This window comes from Saimiri boliviensis, chromosome 5 (assembly GCF_048565385.1).
Source record: "Saimiri boliviensis isolate mSaiBol1 chromosome 5, mSaiBol1.pri, whole genome shotgun sequence".
Taxonomy (NCBI): domain Eukaryota; kingdom Metazoa; phylum Chordata; class Mammalia; order Primates; family Cebidae; genus Saimiri; species Saimiri boliviensis.
In genome coordinates, this window is record NC_133453.1 from 12,440,618 (window position 1) to 12,463,486 (window position 22,869).

Below are 22,869 nucleotides of genomic sequence, written 5' to 3' on the forward strand. Positions count from 1 at the left end.
TTGAAGCTTGATTAGGGCATTACTGAGTCAGTAATTTGCAAGTTAAAACTGACCATTATAGTCTGTCTTCCAGAGGCAAGGATGGATGGAAGATTAAAATCTTAATGCCTTCCCTCTCTTTTAAGTATGGCTAGTGTTCCAGTTATCTTATAAAAACATTAAGCAGGCTTTGCCTTCCAAAGATGCTTTATATTTTGGATACAAAATCAATACAAAGGTGAGATACACTCCATTTGAATTGGTAAAATATGTAAATTGCCACTTGCTAAACTGTCAGAGATTAATGTCTGAATAGGGGGAGGAAGCAGCGCCAACTGTAAAATTATACAGGGCATGGCGATTACCCCATCCGCATAATGGGGCTTGATTTAGAGGCTCTATTTTGGGATCACACATAAAACACCCAATGCAGAAAGCCGAGCTTTGTTTAATTTGTCCAGGGCATCGCCCTAGTTTTCTACAACACTATTCACTTTTCTTCTTTAAAAATGAATAACACATTTTCTTTATGGAACTCTGTGCACCTTTGGTTTGGGAGCGGTAGCTTTTCCAAACTCCTCTATTAGATTCCTCTTCTGTTGCCTTTTTATAATGCTGTTGCTTCATGCTATTTTGAGTTGCATTGCCTGTAATGCACATGCCTGTCCATGCAAAGTATAAGCGATATTGTTTTTGACATGGCTAATGTAGCATTTTAAAGTTAACAGATGAGAAAACAGGACCAGGAAGTACAAGGCCATGCGGCTCTTACAGAATTGGGTATGGCAATGGGACTCTGTGTTCTAGTAAGAGCACGTGCCACCTAAGTGACATGCTGCTGCAGGTACATTATTTGACTGTCTCTCGAGAGTTGGAATTCATTACGTTTGGCAGTACCTCAGAGGGCTTTATCTTAGATAAGGATAACCTGGGGACTGTAATAGCTACTTCCGATTATTCATTGGTACTTAATCATTAAGGTTGAGTCTATTCAAATAAGTACAGTATTCAATTTTTTTTATAAAAGAGATAATGTTACCCTGCATTTCTGCAGTTTTAAAATTGATGCGTCTTTTAAAAATTTTTGTTAATGGCTTCTTTTTATTTTCACAGGAGATTTTTTCATTACAGAATAATTTGTATTGCAAGGATCAGACACCCAACTCAAGCTTGCTTAAACATCAATTGGAATGTGTTGGTTCATATTCTGGATGGGTCCATGGATGGATCTGAGTTACATGCAGCTGGATCCAGGGGTTCAGCAATGTCAAGGCTGCCTTTCCATTTCTCAGGAACTTTCCCTGTTTATCCCCGTCTTTCCTTGTCCTGGTGTGGTATCACACTCAGGCTGACTTCGATTGGGAAGGAGGCCAGCAGCAGATCTGGGCTCACATCACCCCAATCCAGCAAGCAGATACATTCCCATCCCCAGGACATTCCGTTCAACCAGTCTTGAGTTTCCTCTGAACCAATGCTTCTGGGCAGGGGCATGAGGCACTCAGATGGTCAGCCTGTATCTCATAGTCTTTGTGTAAAGGGTGAGGACATTATTCAATGTCAGGGGGCAAGGAACTGTGACTCACAGCCTCATTCAACAAGGCAGCATGTAGTAGTGGAGAAGCTTCCCCAAGGGAACAGAAGAGTGTTCCAAAGCAGAATCAGCTATAACTCTCACACTGTTAAACACCTAAAATTTACCAGGCACCCAGAGTTGCATAAAATGTTAATTTTGTTATAAGAAGATGTATTCTTATAGATTCAGTAATTCATCAAGCAATCCACATTTTACTTCCCTCTTTAACCTTCATCTTTTCATAGTAGGCAGAGGACAAAATCACTAAACGTATTTCTTGTAAAGGAATCATTTTCTCAGTTTCACCTCAAGTATTTTCTTGGTCTCTCTCTAACTTTGCTAAAGAACTTCACACACAGATTTGCAGTTGCCATTTGACTTAACAGTCTCCACCAACTGTGAGAAACCCTTTCAAGCAGAGACAAATGTTGTATTTCTGTTCCAGCTGTGCCTACCACAGTATTTGGCTGCATATAGGTATTCGGGGAAGGTGGAATGAATCGGCAGGCAAATGCGTGGCGCATGCCTGCCTGGATGGAGAAGACAAGCTCAGAAGACTTAGTGAGCTGAGGTTGCACAACATACTGTGTTGAAGTTGTAATTTGAACTCTGTTATCTTCCTGTCTCCAATGTAGCTTTTTTTTTTTTTTTTTTTTTTTCTGTTTATCCGTGTATTTCTTTTACTTGGCTCCCCAGCCAGGCAATCAAAGGGGTGTGTGTGCTGGTCCATGATGATCAGTCTCTGTTTGCTTAGTGACTGAATCAATGGTTGTGGCATTTGGTTTACAGCAGGGAGGGGAAGACAATCTCAGAACTTTCAGGCAGTGCAGTTGTCTCACCCTCCTGGAAGCAGGGCAACTTCTGGTGCCCTCTTGAGAAAATTGCTGTGTGTCGGAAGTTGGACGGATGATCTGTGCGTTCATGAACGTCTTGTAGAGCCTGGGCAAGATGGCAGACGGGAGATACCGCCACGTACTCAGACCTCACCTTCTGAGCTTCCCTCTTCCTTTATCCTCCTCCTCTGTTGGCCCCAATTTCCTTCCCAACCAACTTGGCAAATCACCTTCAGCTCTCACTCTCAGTGATGTATGTGGCTCCTCCCAGAACACTCTTCCCTAGTGGCAACTCCAAACGTTACACTCTGCACTTGGCTGGAATCAATTAGGAGCAAGAACAGAAACTTCCAGACAATATGAAGACTTGCCCTTACTTTCATTTTTTCTAATACAAATCAAACACTCTGAAAAACCTAAGGGCAAGTTTCTTTTCCACTAAAAAGAAATTGCCCTCGGAGCTGGCAACTTTGTATTCTACAAGGTGGCTATAACAATTGGGGTTCAGCCAGAGGAACAAAACTCGTAGGACATCTATATCTAGAGGTTTATTCAAGGATTTGGCATATGCAGTTGTGGGTGCTGGCAAGAAAAGTCCAAAACTGGAAGGGAGGCTGTCAGAAAGGGGGGCTGGAACTGTGGGCCAAAGCTGGCATCCGTAAGAGAAATATCTTCTTCAGGGAAGTCTAGGCTGCCTCTTAAGGTCTTTGAACCAATCAAATCAAAATTGCCCTAATTATCTAGCGTACTTTTCCTCACTTCAAATCAACTGGTTATGGACTTTAATCACATCTATAAAATACATTGCAACCGCACATACATAGATTAGTGTTTGAATCACCGGGCGTGGAAGCCAAATCAGTGCTGTAAATGGACCACCAGAGAGGGCAGCTGGAGTTCTAGTGAACTTGTGAAAAAAACACTGCCCGGCCACAAATTCCAAAACTTCTGCTGCTCGTAAATGAGATGAGCTTCTTTGATTCAGGCATTCGGGGCTCAAGAATAACATGGAGAATGGGGTATCCATCCCTTCAAGCATTTATCCCTTGTTACAGACAATCCAATTATACTCTTTTAGTTAATTTTAACATGTACAATTAAGTTATTATTGCCTATAGTCACCCTGCTGTGCTGTCAAATAGTAGGTCTTATTCATCCCTTCTAACTATAGTTTTGTACCCATTAACCATCTCCACCTACCCCACAGCCCCCATTACACTTCGCAGCCTCTGCTAACCATCCTTCTACTCTCTATGTTCATGAGTTCTATTGTTTTTATTTTTAGATCCCACAAATAAATGAGAACATGCAGTATTTGTCTTTCTGTACTTTGCTTATTTCATGATATTAACGTAATGATTTCATGTAACATCATGATCTCTAGTTTTTAAAGAATTGTTTTTGGCAATTTATACTGAGGTGAAGGTACTTGTGTATGCGTATCATTATTGACTTCTTTCAGTCTTGCATTTGTTTCATAGCCCATACCATGTCCTTAAGGTCAACTTGGGTGAAGTGGTGAGCTGATCTAGTATATGAACCCTGATTTAGATTACTATTTTTTATATTTGTAGGTTTTGTTTGTTTGAGATGGAGTTCTGTTCTGTGGCCCCAGCTGCATTGCAGTGGCACGATCTCAGCTGACTGCCACCTCCGCCTCGCTGGTTTGACTGATTCTCGTTCCTTGGCCTCCTGAGTATGTGGGATTACAGGTGTCCGCTATACTTGGCTAATTTTTTGTACTTTTAGTAGAGACAGGGTTTTGCCATGTTGACCAGGCTGGTCTTGAACTCCTGACCTCAGGTGATCTGCCCACCTGGGCCTTCCAAAGTGCTGGGATTACAGGCGTGAGCCACTGTGCTCAGCCTGTCGTTTTTTTTTTTTTTTTTTAAATTACATTGCCCTCGTTACCTTCCACAAATGTTCATTGGACTTCTGTAATGTGCCAGGAATTGTTTTAGGACCTTGTGATATGTCCTTGAATAAAATAGTTTCTGCTCCTATGGTGCTTATATTCTACTGGAAGGCAATAAAGTGAACAAAACAAGTACATAATCTTATAGTGGTAGGGATAGTTTATAGGAGTAGGGATAAATTGCAGGAATAGTAAAGCAGGGACAGGGAGTGGACAGAGATGAGTATATGCGTGTGCAGACTGGTTACACAACTCCTACAGTCCAGTGTGCAACGAAAATTCAGTGTTTCTTATTCAAAAAGTAGAAGAAAAGTACCATTGAAGGTACCAAAACATAAAGCTTTTTTTTTAAATGGATCTCTGTCTGGAATAACCCTTTTGTTTTGTTTTTTAAATTATTATTTGCTATTTAATGCTGTTCTAAGTAAAGATAAATTAAACATTTAGATTCTGAGCATGAATTTATATTGTACAGTGCCCACTTTAAATGCAAATGTAAGAATGGGATCATAGAAATTATCCAACTTGCATTTTCTAGTTCATGCCGTATTTTGTTTTTATCAGAACGGTGAAAACGCTGCACAAAACTAACTGACCTGTTTTGATCTCACTTCTTGATACACGCACTTTCTCTCATCACTTTACCTTCATCTTACTGATGACTCAGGAAGAGCTGAAAGGAGAGGGAACTGTGTTTGCTCCACCTTTCCCGTTCCTTCTGTGTCACCATTTCAGTGTAGGTGGTTGCCTTGTACGGGGAAGTGATACAAGTGGGAAAGGACGTGATACGTTTCTGTGATCATTTCTGTTTCTTAGAACAAGGCTAATTCCTTTCTGAACTTGAAGCAAGTTCTGGTTACCTTGCATGGTCTCCTGGGGCGGTGCATTAAGGCATAGGCTTAAATACTTACCTTGTACTCACTTTGACTCTGGCTGAATTCCTGCGTGTCATGAGTTCATCAGAATTCTGTCTCCATGGGCCATCACTAATGCTCTGTGAAGGTGGGTGGTAAGGATGGAGGATGCACACACTGTATGTGTCTTGTCCACTCACATCTGTGCTCCACTGTCCCATCAGACTTTCCTTATAAAACACATGTTCAAAATAAAATGATTAGGATTGTTTAAAAAATGATATTTTAGGTTCTGGGGTACATGTGCAGATCATGCATGATTGTTGCCTAGGCACACACATGGCAAGGTGGTTTGCTGCCTCCATCCCCCGTCACCTATATCTGGCATTTCTCCCCATGTTATCCTTCCCCATCCTCCTCACCCCCCAACTGTCCCTCCCTTAGCCCCCCTCAACAGACCCCAGTGTGTGGTGCTCCCCTCCCTGTGCTCATGTGTTCTCATTGTTCAACACCCGCCTATGAGTGAGAACATGCAGTACTTGGTTTTCTGTTCTTGTGTCAGTTTGCTTAGAATGATGGTTTCCATATTCGTCCATGTCCCTCCAAAGAACATGAACTCATCCTTTTTTATGGCTGTGTAGTATTCCATGGTGTATATGTGCCACATTTTCTTTGTCTAGTCTATCATCGATGGGCATTTGGGTTGGTTCCAGGTCTTTGCTATTGTAAGTAGTCCCGCAATGAACATACGTGTAAATGTGTCTTTGTGATTGAATGATTTATAATCCTTTGAGTATATATTTTTTTGAGATGAAATCTCACTCATATCACCCAGGCTGGAGTGCGGTGGTGTGGTCTCAGCTCACTGAAACCTCCGCCTCCAGGGTTCAAGCAATTCTCCTGCCTCAGCCTCCCAAGTAGCTGGGATTACAGGTGCCTGCCATCACGCCTGGCTAATTTGTGTATTTTTAGTAGAGATGGGGTTTCTTGAACTTCTGACCTCAGGTGATCTGCCTGCTTTGGCCTCCCACTTTCAAGATGGGGACACCAAATGAAAGGTATTCAACCAAGCATGGAGTCTTTCTGGGTGTGAGGCCCTCCTAAGCACAGGTTGTGGGCCCATGAAGCCAGGCATGTGTCTTTGTTGGTGTGTGTATATGTATGCTGGCTGCTTTAGATTTTGATTAGAAAGGACCGTCCCATGAGGTGACATTTGATCAGGGACCTCAAGGAGATGAAGAAGCAAGACTTGAAGATACCTAGGACAGGAGCAGCATGATCAGGGGTCCTAAGGCACAGGTGTCTTTGGCTTCTTCTCAGAATAGTTAGGAGGACACTGTGCCTGGATCTCTATGTGTGAGGATGGAGGTGGGGGGTGAAATCAGAGAGGCAGTAGGTCCCTGAATTATGTGTGGTCTTTTTTTTCCATGAGGAGATAGGAGGACATGGGGGAGTTTGAGTAGAGGTGGCGTGGCACAGTTAGATTTTAGGAGGATCATTCTGGTGACTGTGTGGCAATTCTTCATACAGGAACAAAGTTGGAAGTAATGGGACCAGTTTGGATGTCATTTTCATAGACCAAGGGAAGATGGGTCTTAGACTGGGTGCTATGGATAGCAGTGATTAAATCTGGTTGGATTCTGAGCATCTTTCACGACAAGAGCCAAGAGAAGTTGCATATGAAATGGACATTTGTCTTGGGTCCTGGCCTGAGACAGCACACAAAAGTGGTCCATCATAAAGTAGTGAATTTCCTAAGATTCTACAGCCAGTGCATGAAAGAGCCTGGGAAGGCAGTGAACAGAAGGCTTGTGTACTTTTTCATCTGTTCTCTTCCTTCAACAATGTCTAGACTTTTCCCAAAATAATCCCTATAACATCCTCTTCCAAACATCTTGTGTAGCTGAATCTGCATGGATTCCACTGTCACAATTTCACCTGTATACCATATCTTGGAAGAGCTTCTCAGAACATAATATCCTGGGTGAGGTGACTTTACTTAAGTCATGTGTCTGTGGACCTGCTTAGGGATTGACTCTCTCCACAGCTTCATTTGAGTCATGTCCTGACAGGACACAGTTCCCCTCCTCTGTTTTACTAAATCTCTCTTCACCTCCCGTAGTAGAACAGACTTAATACAACAAACAAGTTGCTACTGGGTTTAAGGTAAAATTGTATGACATATAAGTCCAAGAGATTGAACTACATGTGGCTTGTTTTTCTGCTTTTCAGCACTTTCAGACCATGCTGAAGTCTAAGTTGAATGTCCTAACACTGAAAAAGGAACCCCTCCCAGCGGTCATCTTCCATGAGCCGGAGGCAATCGAGCTATGCACAACCACACCACTGATGAAGACCAGGACTCACAGTGGCTGCAAGGTATGGGGCATGTGGCCAGCATGGGTTCTCTTGGTGAGATAGGCTCAAGGATGTGTGGGCTTGAGACCCGTGTTTCACAATGGCAATCATTCTTAAGAATGAAAATAGAAAATGGCCAACAAAAGAAACACGCAGAGTGACGGTAGACTGAATTCATATCCTGTTTTATTTTTCTTAAAGATCTAATACTATCACTTTTGGTCACAAATTGAAGACCCAGGCTTTAGTATGTCTGAATAAAACCATATTCTCACTGTGATTTCTCCAAGAAAAGCTTTTTTTCTTAATGATCAGTCTTCCCTTTATTTTTTCAATCTGAAGAAAACATCTCTTAAGGAATGGAAAAAAAAGTTTTCTAACAGTTATATTCTCCAAATCCTTTAGGGATAATTTTGCATTTTTGTTTTGCTTCAGCTCTCAAACTTTATACTAATATTAATGCCTCAGAATCCAGAATAAACATTTTTCATTTATGCAAACTTCAATGCCAACATGGAAACAAAACTAGAAATGAAATGTATGATTTTGGTAAGCTTTGGATTTTTTTCTCACATGATATTCTTTTTTGCTTGAGCTTGAGTTGATGAATATAGTAATTAGAGATCACAAAGAAAATATGTTTTAGTCATGTTTTATCATCAGAAATTTGTTTTGAGTAGTGAAAATAAAATAAGGGGCAATGAAATGCATGAGTATATGAATTTCTTTCATAAATTTGTAGATACTCTCCTTTCCTTATTGCTTTGGAGATACACTGCTTTTCTTTATTGCTTAGTATTAAGGAATCAGTTCCCACATAGCTGTGGTCAGGTTGGCGCCTACAGCAATCTTGGGTGATGATGGTATGCATAAAACCTCAGCCACATTCATTCATTCCACACATACTCACTGGGTGCTCACTGTGTGACTGGCACAGAGTCACAGTGTGGGAAAGACCCACCAACATCTTTGTGGGATTTAACTGCTAGCTGGGGGACATGAGAGGAGAAAAATCAAGGTCAACAATCATGATTAGCGAGAAATCTAGTTTGTGAAGAACTTGCAGGAGAATCTTTCAGGTGAAAGAATAGGGCCCACTAATTCTCTGAAGTGGCTGGTCTTGGTAAATTTGGGAAGAGAAGGGAATGGGCCAGTGTACTTTGAAAATGAGAAAGCTGTGGTGAATGGTGGCATTGAGTGGGGAAGAGTCCTGTGGTCATGGTGAGAAGTTTCTGGTTACTCTGGGGGAATCATCAATGGGATAAGGCAAGTGAGCTATGTGACCCATTTTAAAGTGATTTTAAGTGGTAATTCTGATAAGGTGACCTTCCAACTTCCCAAGAGCTATTGTCAGTGACTGCCTCTACAGGAGGGAGTGAACCAGCAGAACTGGAGTTAGGTCCATTGCTTTGAACACTTTTGGTGAATTGATGCTACAAGGGAATTATAAAAATACTCATTAAATTTGTGATACATTCTTCAGAAGATTTATTAATGCTATTTTGATTTTTGTTCCTAAGAGGGGAGATGGTGCCTCAAAGCAAGATGAAATCAGCAGGGACATGTATATGGAGAATAATTAAGTGTGATAAAGCCTATAAAAGCACATTTAAAATGGGAAGGGCAAAAACTACACAGTTTTAAAATAAAAATATCTAGCGATCTAACAGTCTAATCTAGATGTTAAATGCGTCTGTGTGTTTGTAAGAGAGAAAAATATTTGCTAGAAGAAAAAAACCATTTTTTCTGAAAAGGATTATAGGGTTCATGTCTCACGGACTAATTTTTTCCGTGTACTGCCTTAGGTTATGCTCATTTATTTTACTGTTAAAAGGACATTGAAAGAAAATAGTAGGAATTCAGAAGAGCGTGCCAAAGAGGGCAAGGGTTGCGCTGGCCTTGGCGTGTGTGGCTAGGTAGACAAAGGAAATCGGCAGTGATTTCATTTGGATACCAGGAAGAACTTCGGCATTCAAGGCGAAAAACACATTCCACTGGGCTATAAAAAATTTATGGACTCTCCATCCCTAGAAGTCTTAAAGAGGAGATTCCAGGCATAGATAATCATAACCCTGGAGTCAGAAATCGGGGCCAACACCTCTTGAGGGCCTTTCCAGCATTATTATTCTATCTGAAGTAAGAAAACATGCAACGTGTAATTCTCCAAATTGTATACTATCAACAGCGTGCACTGAAATTTTAACTGGAAATACACTGGTGCTTTCTTCTTTAATTCTCAAGGACAGTGTCACTTTTGTGCTCTGAGTTTTGTTGAAAAAAAGGTATCTATTTGAACCTTGAAATTTTGGTTTAAAATCCTTTTAGATCTTCCCCATTTTTTTCTGATCGTCTTCAAGAACAAAGTCCAGTGTTTCCTCTCCGATTCTTGCGAGTAACTTAGCTCGTAAGATGCCAGCTGCAGAAGGAACGCTGTCTCGGGCTCGCGCCTCCCGGGAATAATGAGCATAATGTAGCCGGGCCCAGCTGCAGGGCCAGCTCACGGGACCCTCCGCCTTCACACAGTAGTTGCTCTTTTTTCCTAATAGCTCTCATAACTTTGGGTTTGGGGAGGGAAAGAGGCAGGAGGAAGCAAAGGAAAGGGGGAGTTGAAAATGGCTTATGGCGAGCACCATTGAGACCCTAGCTCATCTTAGATTTCCCATTTTCTGCTGATCTGTATTCTCCGTGGGTCCTGACGGGATTGCCTTGCTAGGCTATTCATGTTTCGGGCAGCTGGGTCTTTGTGTGTTCTCCTCTATTGCTGTCACTTTTTTTTTTTTCCTGGAGTAGAGTTATTTAACTGTACAACCCACTGCAGCCCATTAGGACTCCTATTGGAGCTGTTTGGAGTATCAGACGCTGTGTGTGATTTTGCTGCAGCAATGATGGCTTGTCACACCTTTCTCCTCCTACCTAGTGAGATGGAATCCTAGGTGGCTTCCGCTTGTTAGCAAACATTTATTTTATTAATCGTCATTGAAAACCTACTGTGTATGTGGTATTGTAGAAAAAGGAATCACAGTAGGTGTTGTGGGGGCTACAGCGTATAGCCAAGCAGAAGGAATAAGACAAGTGCCTAAAAAAATAAATCGCAAGTACTTCTGAAATGCGTGTGAGTATCAGAAACCCCTGGCAAGCAAATTTCCTGGACCCTCTTCCCAGAGATTTTGACTCAGGCACTCAGCTTAGTGGTGGAGAACAGGAGCCTGCAATTTAAATCATACCATGTAATTTACATGAAGGTGAACCATGTTTGGAGGTTGATGTTCTGAGCTGCAGATTCATGTGACAAGAGCAATGTAAAAACAAACACGTACCCTGGGAGGTGGCGAGTGGGATAGAAAATGAGATTTGGCGGATTTGCTGTAGCAAACCAGAAAGCCAACTTGTAAGGAAGAGCTGGGCTCTGGAATTAGTGCATCAGATGTGAGCACTGTGTGTGCTGTGTTACCCTCCAGCGGGAGCTGCCCTCTTTTGCACTGAGACTTCCAGGCCCATTCACTGAAGTTCTCAAAGCCTTCACAAAATAGTGATAATAATGCTGACCGTAGTAATCAAAAAACAGAAATAAAAGTGTTAATAATACAGAACTGACACTAAAGAACAGACGCTGCTTAACACATTAAACACTCATCTGTGCACTTTTCCTGGCATAGAACCATTTCATCCTCATGACAACCCAATGGCTTAAGTGCCAGGTGTAGCCCCATTTTACAGATAAGCTAGTTGAGGCATAGTGGAGTTCACCTGCCTGTCCCAGGATCCCTCGTTAGTAACTAGCAGAGTCCGGATTTGAACAGCAGCATTCCGCCTCCACAGCCTGTGCTCCCCCCACCTGATTCCACCGCCCGTGAGTGGGTTCTGTGTCTATCCACGGATATCTCTCAAAACAGGTGGGCCACATGTACCATGTGATTTTGAGCAAGCTGTTTCTTTTCTGCAGGCGTCTGATTTTGTACCTTTCCTAGGTCAGTATCGGGAGCTCATGGACTTTGTAAAAAATGTAAAAAAAAAAAAAAAAAAAAAAAAAAAAAAATTAAGGGCTAGTTGATTCTGCAAGTAAGTTACACACTGATTAGCAGATTTGGAGTTCCACGGCTATCATTGCATCCTGCTCTCTTTTATCCAAAAGTCCAAGGCCCGACGATTTACCTTGTGTAATCAGATTAGAATTTTAACCTTTTTAAAATAGAAAACAGAAAGCATGAGGGAAATACTAAAACTACCATACAATTTTACCCCAGGTATACCATGGAGATTCTCAAATTTAGTTTTCTTTAAAAAACTGACAGTCTACAGTAAAAAGTTATATTCCTTGTAAAAATTATGTGTATAGATATTATAACCAATATGAAATGCCCAGTGACTTCCTATATGGCTATCTGGCTGCTGTACAAAACCCATTCCACAGTGCTTATTGTTTTAAAGCAAAATAACAGCAATGTTATAGCAAACAAACTGACACGTAATGGGATTTAGCACTTAACATGTCTTTTATTTAAAAGGTGTTATAAAGTTTGTGATTGGCGCTAATTTCTGAGCATGAGGATTTTTCTGAGTTGCAAAAGGGAAGTAACCCAGAAGAGAAATGCCAAAGGGGTGTGTGTAGGAACAGGAAAAGCAGGATCCTTAGCGGTTGTTGACATGGGCCTCCTGTTTGGGCCTGAATCTGTCTGCTTTGATTGCAGAAGTCCCTGGCTGTCTTTCCACTACATCCTTTTGGTATGGCTGGTGGGGTCAGCGTCTGGGGTCGGCCCTAAGGGTTGGCTTCAGGGGGATGCTTTGGCCCCTGAGGCAACCTTGGATGTCAGTGGTGGACAGGGCTAATTTAGTATGAGTCCCTTCCCTTCGCTCCCCCTTCCCCTCTCCCTTTCTTCCCCCGACCTTTCCTCCCTCCCCCTCTCCTCCCCCTCTCCCTTCCCTCCCCACCTCCCCCTCTGCTGCCCAGGCTGGTGTGCAGTGGCTCAATCTCAGCTCACTGCGACTGCTCCACCTCTCAGGTTCAAGCAATTTTCCTGCCCCAGCCTCCTGAGTAGCTTGGATTACAGGCACCTGCCACCGGGACCAGCTAATATTTGTATTTTTAGTAGAGATGAGGTTTCACCTTGTTGGCCAGGCAGGGCTCGCACTCCTGACCTCAAGTGATCCACCCATCTCAGCCTCCCAAAGTGCTGAGATTACAGGCATGAGCCACCGCCCAGGCAGAATGAGATACTTCTTTGTGCCCCCCTTCCTTCCCGCTCCCTCCCAGCTTCGGCTGAGGCTGTCCGTGTCTTGATTCTGCAGCCTACCCAGCAGCCCCTCTCCTTTTATCCTTTGCTGAGAGTCCCACCAGCCCCTCACCTAGGCCTGCGCTCACCATGAGCTTGGCTCCACGTACCCAGATTTTGCCTCCTCCTGAGTGAGGCGCTTGGCCTGGCTTGATGTGAAGCCCCATCTAAAGCTGCTACTGTCGTATTTCCATTTGTGAGAGTGGAAACTATCAAATTATTTTCCAAGAAGGAGTTAACCATTTGTAAACCCTAGCCGTTTTTATATTGCCTCTTTTGAGATTCCTTGCGTTCAGGTGTAACAGTAGTAGTCCTTTGGCTCTCAGGAAAGAAGAGATTGATTGGCAGTGTCATGGAATGGAGAAGAGACGTTTCTGAGCTGAAGGCTTTGCAGGTAACCCTCAAATTCTATCATGGAGTGCTTGTGTAGAATGGCCAGTCAAGAAGTGAATTCTGGTAATCCAGCTTATCTCATGATAAGGACTCTTGATTTGAATTTAAGTGTATTCGAAATTAGCATCACATATATCTGATTTCTAAACCTAACCTGTTGGGTTCCATCAATCAATTATGTATTTAACTTGAAATATAGTCATGTTTTCTCATTCTAGTCAAAGGGCCATTTTTTACTTCTTAACACAAACGAAAATGTTGGATTTACCGTCTGATCATCCTCATCATATGCATCTCTACAGCTCTTTCTTGGTGTTGGTGATTTTGGGAATTTCTTGAATCCTATTACAATTATACAGATGTTCTTTTTGCAAAGTATGTTTCTGAAAGACAGAATACACATAAAATAAATGATATCTACATATAGTAGATGCAAGCCAGTGGTTTCCATTGGTTATTTTCCTCTAAATTCAGAGTGATTGATATTTATTTTCTCTTTATTTTTCCTTACACTTTCCTGTAAACAAATAACATTCACTTCTGCTTGTCTCCTCAAATGCAGGAAGCTAAAAGTTTACGTGAGCCAACCTTTTGTTTCAGAGACAAGCTTTTATTTTTCTGCAATTTTTACTCTTTGTAGACTTGTAAATATTCTTCCTCCCTCCCTCTCTTCCTCCCTCTGTCCCTCTATACCTTCCTTTTTTCCTCTCTTCTCCTTTTTCCTTCTTCTGTTTCTCCCTTCCTCCTTCTTTTCTACTTTTCTTTCTATATCCACAGGAATTTATTGCACACTGTCAGGATTGCACACTCACGTACAAACATCTACCTGCCTCTGATATTTAAGGACCAAGGACCCAGCAGAATCAGTGGAAAAGAAAGATGTTTGAAAACCAGAGGAATCTCCCTGTCCCCGGCAGGCACTTAAGCCCCCCTCAGCCCTGCCCCTCCCTCTTCAGCAAGTCCAGCGCTCATTCTCCTAACTTCCCTGTTCCAGTCTCAGAGGAATCAGGAGAGAAAAATGGATATAGCTTCAGGGGTAGCTGAAGCCTTAGCCTATTGTTTTAGTATTGGTGTGTGTGTGTGTTTGTTTGTTTGTTTTTTGTTGGAGTCTCACTCTGTTGCCCAGACTGGAGTGGAGTGCAATGGCACGTGCTCGGCTCACTGCAAACTCCGCCTCCCAGGTTCAAGCAATTCTCCTGCCTCAGCCTCCTGAGTAGCTAGGATTACAGTAGGACTCCAAGGTGCATGGCACCACGTCCAGCTAATTATTTTATTTTTGGTAGATACAAGGTTTCACCATGTTGATCAGGCTGGTCTTGAACTCCTGACCTCGTGATCTACCCGCCTCAGCCTCCCAAAGTGCTGGGATTACAGACGTGAGCCACTGAGCACGCCCTTTGTTGGTCTTTAAATATATGTTTAAATACAGATTCCTTAAGCTACTGCTAGTGTACCTAGCATGGAAAGATATTATATATGTGGTATTAATGAAAACTTCTTCGCTATAGGTCCAAACTCACAACTTTGAATTCTGTACTTTGGTCTTTCCACTGATGTCTGTGGTGCCTTCAGCAAAGCTCTTTGTCCTCCACGAACTCACTTTTGTTATTTCTTGACTAAAATCTTACCATGCTAGAAATTACTTCCCCAGCTGATACAGGTGTTTAGTGTAAAGATGATAACTTTGTCTCATTTCTCTGGTTTGCCACATAGAAATGACCCCCGCCTAATGCTTGTTGAGTTGGATGACAGACTTGCGAATGGGGTCACTTTTATGATTGATGGGTGCAGTAGAATTGTTATCCCACGGAGGGATTCTCTGCAGATCCCTGAAAGCTTCAAACTACTTATTTCCATGTGCCCCACACACTGTGAGGGCTGTAGCTATAAATGGTGGTACTTTTTTTATGTTAGGGAGTCAGATTCGACATTAAAGTCTAACTTTTGGGCAAATGACAAAGATGCTAATTTTCTGACTGACAAAATTAGTCTATTTCTTGGTTTTGAAAACTCCTGGGAGATAGCAGAAATTCATTAGTGAAAAAATGGGAAAACCATCGAAATGTTTTAATGTGTGAGAAAGATAATATACAATTTTGTTTAACAATGCTATGGAAAATATGCAGTCATTAAAATTTTTGTTATTCTGTTACCGAAGAGAAGGCATATATATTTCTGTTAGAAATATATATTGATATGGAAAATGTTTATAATGTATTAAGTATATAAAAGTTGATTATAACATTAGTATCCATTTTTATAAAATAATATAAAATAAAATAATTATATGTAGACATTTGTAATTTAAAATATAATATTAGGCATTTTAAATTAATTTTAAAAAGTAATAATTAAAGAAAAAATTTATTTGAATGTTAAAAGTTTGTCTGGAAAGTTTACAGGAAACTCAATTCTAATTGGAACATTTTGGAAAAGACTCCAAGTCAGTGACTTAGACATTTGTTTCTTCTCTGTGCCCAAATCAGAATTTCGTAAGTTTCAGGGAAAGTGACGTTTTTCCATTTAACTTGTGACTTTGGTGTCAGACTTGTCTCGTGTGCTCAGCATATAATTGTAAACCTACTCAAACACATTTGAAAGAATGACATACTGGTTTGCTGAAGGCTCCTTCCTGGCAAAATTAGTGGCTTAAAACAAGAGAAATTTACTCTCTCCTAGAGCTAGAGACTGGAGTTCACGATGACCATGACAGGACAGAAATCCAGGTGTCTGCAGGGTCATGCTCCTGGAGCCTCGAGGGGGAGAGTCCATTCTTTACCTCCTGCAGTTTAGGAGGCTGCAGGCATTCCCTGGTTTGCGGGTACCTCACTGCAGTCTCTGTATGGTGGTCACATTCTCTTCTGTATGTATCGAAGCTCCCTCTGCTTTCCTTTCTCATAAGGACACTTGTGATTGGACTTAGTGCCCAACGGATACTCTAGTAATCTATCAATTTTAGGACCCTTCATTTTATCAAATCTGCAAAAAGCTTTTTCTTTATAAAGTAGCATTTACGGGTTCCAGGAGTTAGGATGTAATGTCTTTGGATGGTCATTATTCACGCTACTACAGGTGGTTCTCTTATAATTGGAGAATTGTAAAAATGCAAAAATTGCCAAACACACACACACACACACACACACACACACACACACACACACTGTTCATGGCTCATCAGCTTTTTTTTTTTTTTTTTTTTTAAGTTCTGGGATACATGTGTAGAATGTGCATGTTTGTTTTGTTTTGTTTTGTTTTGTTTTGAGACGGAGTTTCGCTCTTGTTACCCAGGCTGGAGTGCCGTGGCGTGATCTTGGCTCACTGCAACCTCCGCCTCCTGGGTTCAAGCAATTCTCCTGCCTCAGCCTCCTGAGTAGCTGGGACTACAGGCACGCGCCACCATGCCCAACTAATTTTTTGTATTTTTAGTAGAGATGGGGTTTCACCATGTTGACCAGGATGGTCTTGATCTCTTGACCTCGTGATCCACCTGCCTCGGCCTCCCAAAGTGCTGGGATTACAGGCTTGAGCCACTGTGCACGGCCTGAATGTGCAGGTTTGCTACATAGGTATACATGTGCCATGGTGGTTTGCTGTACCTATCAACCTGTCATCTAGGTTTTAAGCCCTGCCTGCATTAGGTTGTTTGTCCTAATGATATCTCTCCCCTTGCCCCCAACCCCTGACAGGCCTCAGTGTGTGGTGTTCTTCTCCCTGTGTCCATGTGTTTTCATTGTTCAACTCCCACTTATGAGTGAGAACATGTGGTGTTTGGTTTTCTGTTCACAGCACTATTAACAATAGCCAGGACTTGGAACCAACCCAAATGTCCATCAATGTTAGACTGGATAAAGAAAATGTGGCACATATACACCATGGAATACTATGCAGCCATAAAAAAGAGTGAGTCCATGTCCTTTGCAGGGACATGGATGAAGCTGGAAGGCATCATTCTCAGTTCATCAGTTTTTTGGGTTATGTTTAATTTTTCTTAAGCCTAAGAAAGTTATTTGCTTAGAATTCAGAAAGCTACTAAAACAACAGAAAAATAAAGAAAATTGCACTGTAAAGGTAGCATCTTACATGTTGAGCCAAATTCATTTTTTAATCAAAATTTCTGAAAAAGAAGAGCTACTTAAACATTTTCTATGGAATATAGGTTTTTTTTTTTTTTTTTTTTTTTACACAAAACCTGTGTTTTTTAACCTATTTTACACAAGTTTTGTACTACAAATGTGAACATTTGGAGTTCGTTATCTTCCAATATAGTAGGCACATTAAACAGTGTTTGTAAAAGATTCACAGCACTGTCACAGGGACAGTGAATAGATACTTTTCTTCTCATTTTGAGTAAAGCTTTGAGCATAAGTTTGAAAATGATGTGGGAAATTTGAGTATAATATGCATGTCTGAGAAGTACCTTTTTATGCCGTGCTTTTCCCCTTATGAGTTCTTGTTTGGGGAGTTCATCTTTCAAATAATTTGTTGGTTTAGTTCTGAAAAGTTAGTCTAATTATTATCTAAATTTAGGGTTCATTTATTTAGAAAAAAACGGTTAATTATTCCACGTATTTTTCTGGATTGGTTTTGTGGATAAAATATATTTCCACTGTGGTAGACTTCACTCGTTAGCCAAGCATAGAAACACCCCACAGAAAACCAATTAAGTTGGTAGAAAATCATGAATAATGTGCTTTATGGTTTCCAGCAGAGATTATATGACTTCTTAGAGACTCTCAGAAGATTATAATAACTTCAAAACTAAAATCTGGTTTATACAAATATAATCTTAAATATAAGAAGTTAAGTTTTAAAATGCTATCTTGAATATATATATATATATATGCATATATATATAATATATGTATCTTAACTCAGCATTCATTATATCATTTTTATTTTCAAAGTTCTATTCACTTTTTGCATTAGAGGAATCTGTACTGAGGACACCAAATGTAAGAACAAATCTGCCTGCTACTGTAATAAGACTAGTGCAATTTATTGTTTATTAAATGAAAAAAATAGGTTTAGGGAAGAAAGCATTAAACAATATAGACTGTGAATATAATCTCATATAAACCTGGACTTTCCTTGTAGGTGATTTTTTTTCCCTTGAGTTTTAAATTTTATCAGAGTAATACTTGCAGAGATAAAAGTGTCAAGTAACAGTGAAAAACCTAAACATAAAGCATTTTTAGCTATCTCTTTCATCTCTTCTGCACACCTCAGTCCTGCTTGAAGAAGTGATCGTAATTATTTGTTTTGGCAGTTTCTTCTTGTGTTTATCTTTACATATCCAAACACTACACTTTATACCATTGTGATAGATAATAGTTTTTAGTTTTCTATTTCCGTAGATGTAGATTTAGGCCAGTAATGACCATACTCACTCTCTTTCCTCTGTTTTGCTAATACAATTCCTTCTGGAAGTTTGGTGAACTCAGTATCTATGTGATAACTAAAGGGCCCATTAGTGCAGAGTAATTTTTATTTCCTTTGTTGTTCAATTTAAAATATATATTATTTTTACAATTGTATAGTTTTACATGCACCTACACTTAATTTTTCACAAATGCTTTATCAAATTTGGCATATGACTGTCAGTATGTTACCCAACTATCCAGTTATATGATGTAGTGTATTCTTCATCTCCTTCTGGGGATCTCACCCTGACAGTTCCTTGTCCTCCTGTTTCTGAGTAGACTCTGTCTCTGGTCCAGCTGCACGCCTGTAACTTGGGGACTTCTCTCTATTGCTCTGCTGTGTTTGATGCTCCTCTGTTTTTTTCCCCTACTTTGGTTTGCTCCTATGTTATGCTGTCTTGAGTTTACATATATATATATATATATATATATATATATATATATATATATATATATATTTAACTCAGCATTATGTCATTTTTATTTTCAAAGTTTTAGTCACCTTTTCCATTAGAAGAATCTGTACCGAGGGAAGCAAATGTGAGAACAAATCTACCTGCTACTCTAAGACTAGTGCAATTAAGAAGTAAATATTGTGTGCCTTTTATGTCTGAAAGGTTCCTTAGTCTATTCTCAGCTTTTCAAAAATTTGGCTGGGTATAGAAATGTAGATTGGAAAAAATTTCTTCTAAGCTCTGTGAAGGCACTAACCACTGACTTCTATGATCCCTTGTTACTTTTCAGGAACCTGATCCCATTTGATTCAGATACTAATATTCTTTTGTATGTGACTGTCCCCCCTGTATTCGTCGATTTTCACACTGCTATAAAGAACTACCTGAAACTGGATAATTTGTAAAGAAAGGGGGTTTAATTGACTCACAGTTCCACATGGCTGGGGAGGCCTCTGGAAACTTATACAATCATGATGGAAGGCAAAGGGAAAGCCAGGCACGTCTTACATAGCAGCAGCGGTGTGGGAAGTGCCACACTTACAAACCATCAGATCTTGTGAGCACGCACTCACTATCAGGAGAACAGTGTGGGGGAAACGGCCCCCATGATCCAGTCACCTCCCACTAGTCCCTCCCTTGATACACGGGGATTACAATTCAAGATGAGATTTGGGTAGGGAAACAGCCAAACCATCCCATCCCCTAGTACTTTGCAAGCTTATCATCCCCCAATACTTTGCAAGCTTTAAAGATCTTCTTTTTGTTCTTGGTCTTAAATTTTGTAGTTACATGCCTTGGTGTGTATTTTCATCCACTTTATCCAGTTAATGGTTGTGGGTCTCTTCAATTTGGAGACTCTTGTTTCTTGATAGTTTAGCAACCTTAAATCCTGACTTGCCCTCCTAATTTAGGAACCATTTAAGAAATAAAAGACGGATGATAAAATAGGTCAAAATACCAGTTCTATAAAATTTGCTTAGGAAAACGTAGCTTAGATGTGTAGATTCAGTGTGCTTTCTAAAACTTCCGAATCTTTGTTGAAACCCTTGGTGTGTAACCGTGCCCTCTCCCATTCATTTATTCCGTTTCATTTACAACTTAACATTTTTCATTATGATCAGTTTCATGGGGTTTGAGGAGGAGGGGCCATACCTATTGAAGGTCAATTTGCCATATTTTTCCAGAAATCCTCTCTGGGTTGTTAAATTCTAACTTGCTAATTTTAGCCATTTGAACTTTCCTTTTTTGTATCTTTATTTAAGATGAAGACAGTGATACTTCAGTTACTTTGAAGTTTAAAGAGGTATTTATAAAGTACTTTGAACTTTTTGTGGGAGCAGTGCCATATAAATAAAATAATGCCAATTCAAGTATAGCCCCCCACTCCGGTTTGAATGTAGAGGTCAGTGAGCTATAGACAAAATGCTGGCTAAGTAGGTATGACCAAAAAGTGGCAATAAATAACAGAGGGTCATAAAAAGATCATAAAATGCTATTTTAAATATGAACAGGGTTTTAAAAAATTACATATCTGGGTGTTTCAGCTCCTGACTATCAGCAAATAGAATATAAAAACTGCTGTAACGGCAGGTGCAGATGTGTTCGCTGGTGTGCCAGTTGTTCATTTCTTTGTTTTGAATGAAAATATTATACATTCGTTTCTTGGCAAGAGGAATGATGTCTGGGCTTCTGTGCATACCGAGCACTCTAAGTTGAGACATTAGTCAGATAGGCGTTTATGAGTCACCAGGCATCTTCAGAAGCCAAATCCAGGAATTATAAAATAATTTACTCAGAAACTAATGAGGATACATGAAATTCATCATCCTCGGAGCCAGGAAAGTTACCCTGTAAGCTCAAAATCCTACTGAAAGTACTTTCCCCCGACGTTGATTGATTGATGCAGTCTTTTTAAGAGTTGTTTTCATGACACTTATGAGCAGTGGTAGAATTCTCATGTTTCCACCTAGTATGCCTGCCCTGAGTGTTACAGCAGGAACTGTGCCATCCACTATTACGGAGACGTTTTCCTATTAGTATATTCATGGGATGGTGCGAAACAGGTGCTTACTTACCAGAGAGCTCATTCAGAGTCCACTCTGGTTGTGGATGAAAGTCCCCTTACTTCCGTTCTTTTCTCTTTGTTCTCCTTCCAGAGATTTCCTAAAGTCTTTTTCTTCTTGGCCCTTCCTTGCAGCCTCATCTCCAAGGGTCCTAATCTATCAGGAACATCTGGTTTGGAGGTAGAAGGAGCTCCAGGGGAAGGGAGCCTCAGGATCCTCAGCATAAATCTTCAATAGGAGAACCGGACCTTAGTCTTGAAGATTAAAAAAGAAAGTTTTATGCTGCAAAAACCTGATGTCTTCATAGTTATTATGCCAACAGAATCGTGATTTCATTTCTCCTCCTTAGCAAGGGTCATCTGCCGGAAGAGAAAGAGCAGGGAGGAGACGTCATCCTGCCACGAATATACTAGAGTCAGTCTGAGACAAAGAGAGTCAAAGGAAGGCAATGTGCAGACCCATTAGGGCAATGAAAAACGTGGTTTATTTGTTCATGGTCAGTAAAATCCTCTATTAGGAACCCTACACATTTTTTTTTCTTTTTAAATTATGGACCCCTTCAAACAAAAGAAACAATATTGATAATTATAAATGTATTAATACTTAGGCTAGGTCTCTAGAGTAGTTACTAATTATTATGTGTATATATACTTTTTAGAGACAGGGTTTATTATGTATATTTAAAAACAAAGTAGAAATGTTAGAGTGAACTACATTAGGAATAAACAATATTGTATGTACATCTTGTTAATTATGATGGATTTCTGTTATAGTTACTGTAGGCAAGGCTCTTCTTTAATGATAATGAATACAAAACCAAATTTCACATGACTTTGATGGTTTTAACACTGTTTGTCTGACTTCTTGTCAGATACAATTGGATCATCAGTTTTCACCCCAGAATGAGGTAGAAAAGATCATATGCCAGGAAAAGGAAATACATCAGCTCTACCATTTTCTTGTATGTGTGTGTGTGTGTGTGTGTGTGTGTGTGCACTCTTTTAATTATCCTAAATCTGTCATTTATTTGCAGGAATGTCAGCTGGATCTTATTAAAACCAAATTTGTAATCCGTAAATTCCCGGCAATGAGCAAATATGAACTGTAAAGCTCTGAGCGATCCTGCAGGTGAAATGTTCCGTCGTCTGCTTTCCTACTGTAGAATGCCCACCCTTCCTTAGGATACTTCTAATTCTGTATTTGATGCAGATTATATGACAAAAGGATTGGCAGAGGATGGCAGCGTTGGTCTGTGTATTAAGCATTAGTAATGCTGAATTTATTTCATATTTTGAAGATAAAAATAACTATAAATAGAAATTTTAATATATTCAGTCCTTATCCTAGGCGATTCTATTACATACCTTTTGGGGTGTACATAGCATACTTTTGGGATGAAGGCTCTGGGGTACCGTGCTAAGGACATGGAGGCTGCTTCGTGGCTTTGTAGAAATGCATGCCAACCTCATTCATGAATATCTGCTATTGTTTCAGGAGGAGAAGGTGATAGGCTGGTGTCAGATAGTCTGATCGAGACCAAAATCCTCTCTGGCATCCCATGTGGTGGCTGAGAAGACCTAGACCTATCAGGCCAAGTGACATTCTTAGCAAACAGGTGCAGGAGCAGAACTGGTCTTTCACCTTCTTCATTCTTGGGCCAGTGCTCCAGCGCTAACACTGTTCCTCCCTACTATATCATGGGAGAGATAAGGAAAGAACTCATCATCGTCGGTGTGGACGTTAAGGGCATTAAAAT

At 40.4% G+C, this 22,869-nt stretch overlaps 1 protein-coding gene across 5 annotated transcripts in view; it reads left to right on the forward strand.

Annotated features, from left to right (window-relative positions):
* The window catches only part of PID1 (phosphotyrosine interaction domain containing 1), a 243,177-nt gene that overhangs the window by 107,074 nt on the left and 113,234 nt on the right, over nucleotides 1-22,869 (forward strand). For all 5 annotated transcript variants that reach the window (XM_003925451.4, XM_074398922.1, XM_074398925.1 and 2 more), the window contains exon 2: nucleotides 7,387-7,533. In XM_003925451.4, coding sequence (XP_003925500.1) covers nucleotides 7,387-7,533 — 147 coding nt within the window. The remainder of the gene's footprint in view (nucleotides 1-7,386; nucleotides 7,534-22,869) is intronic.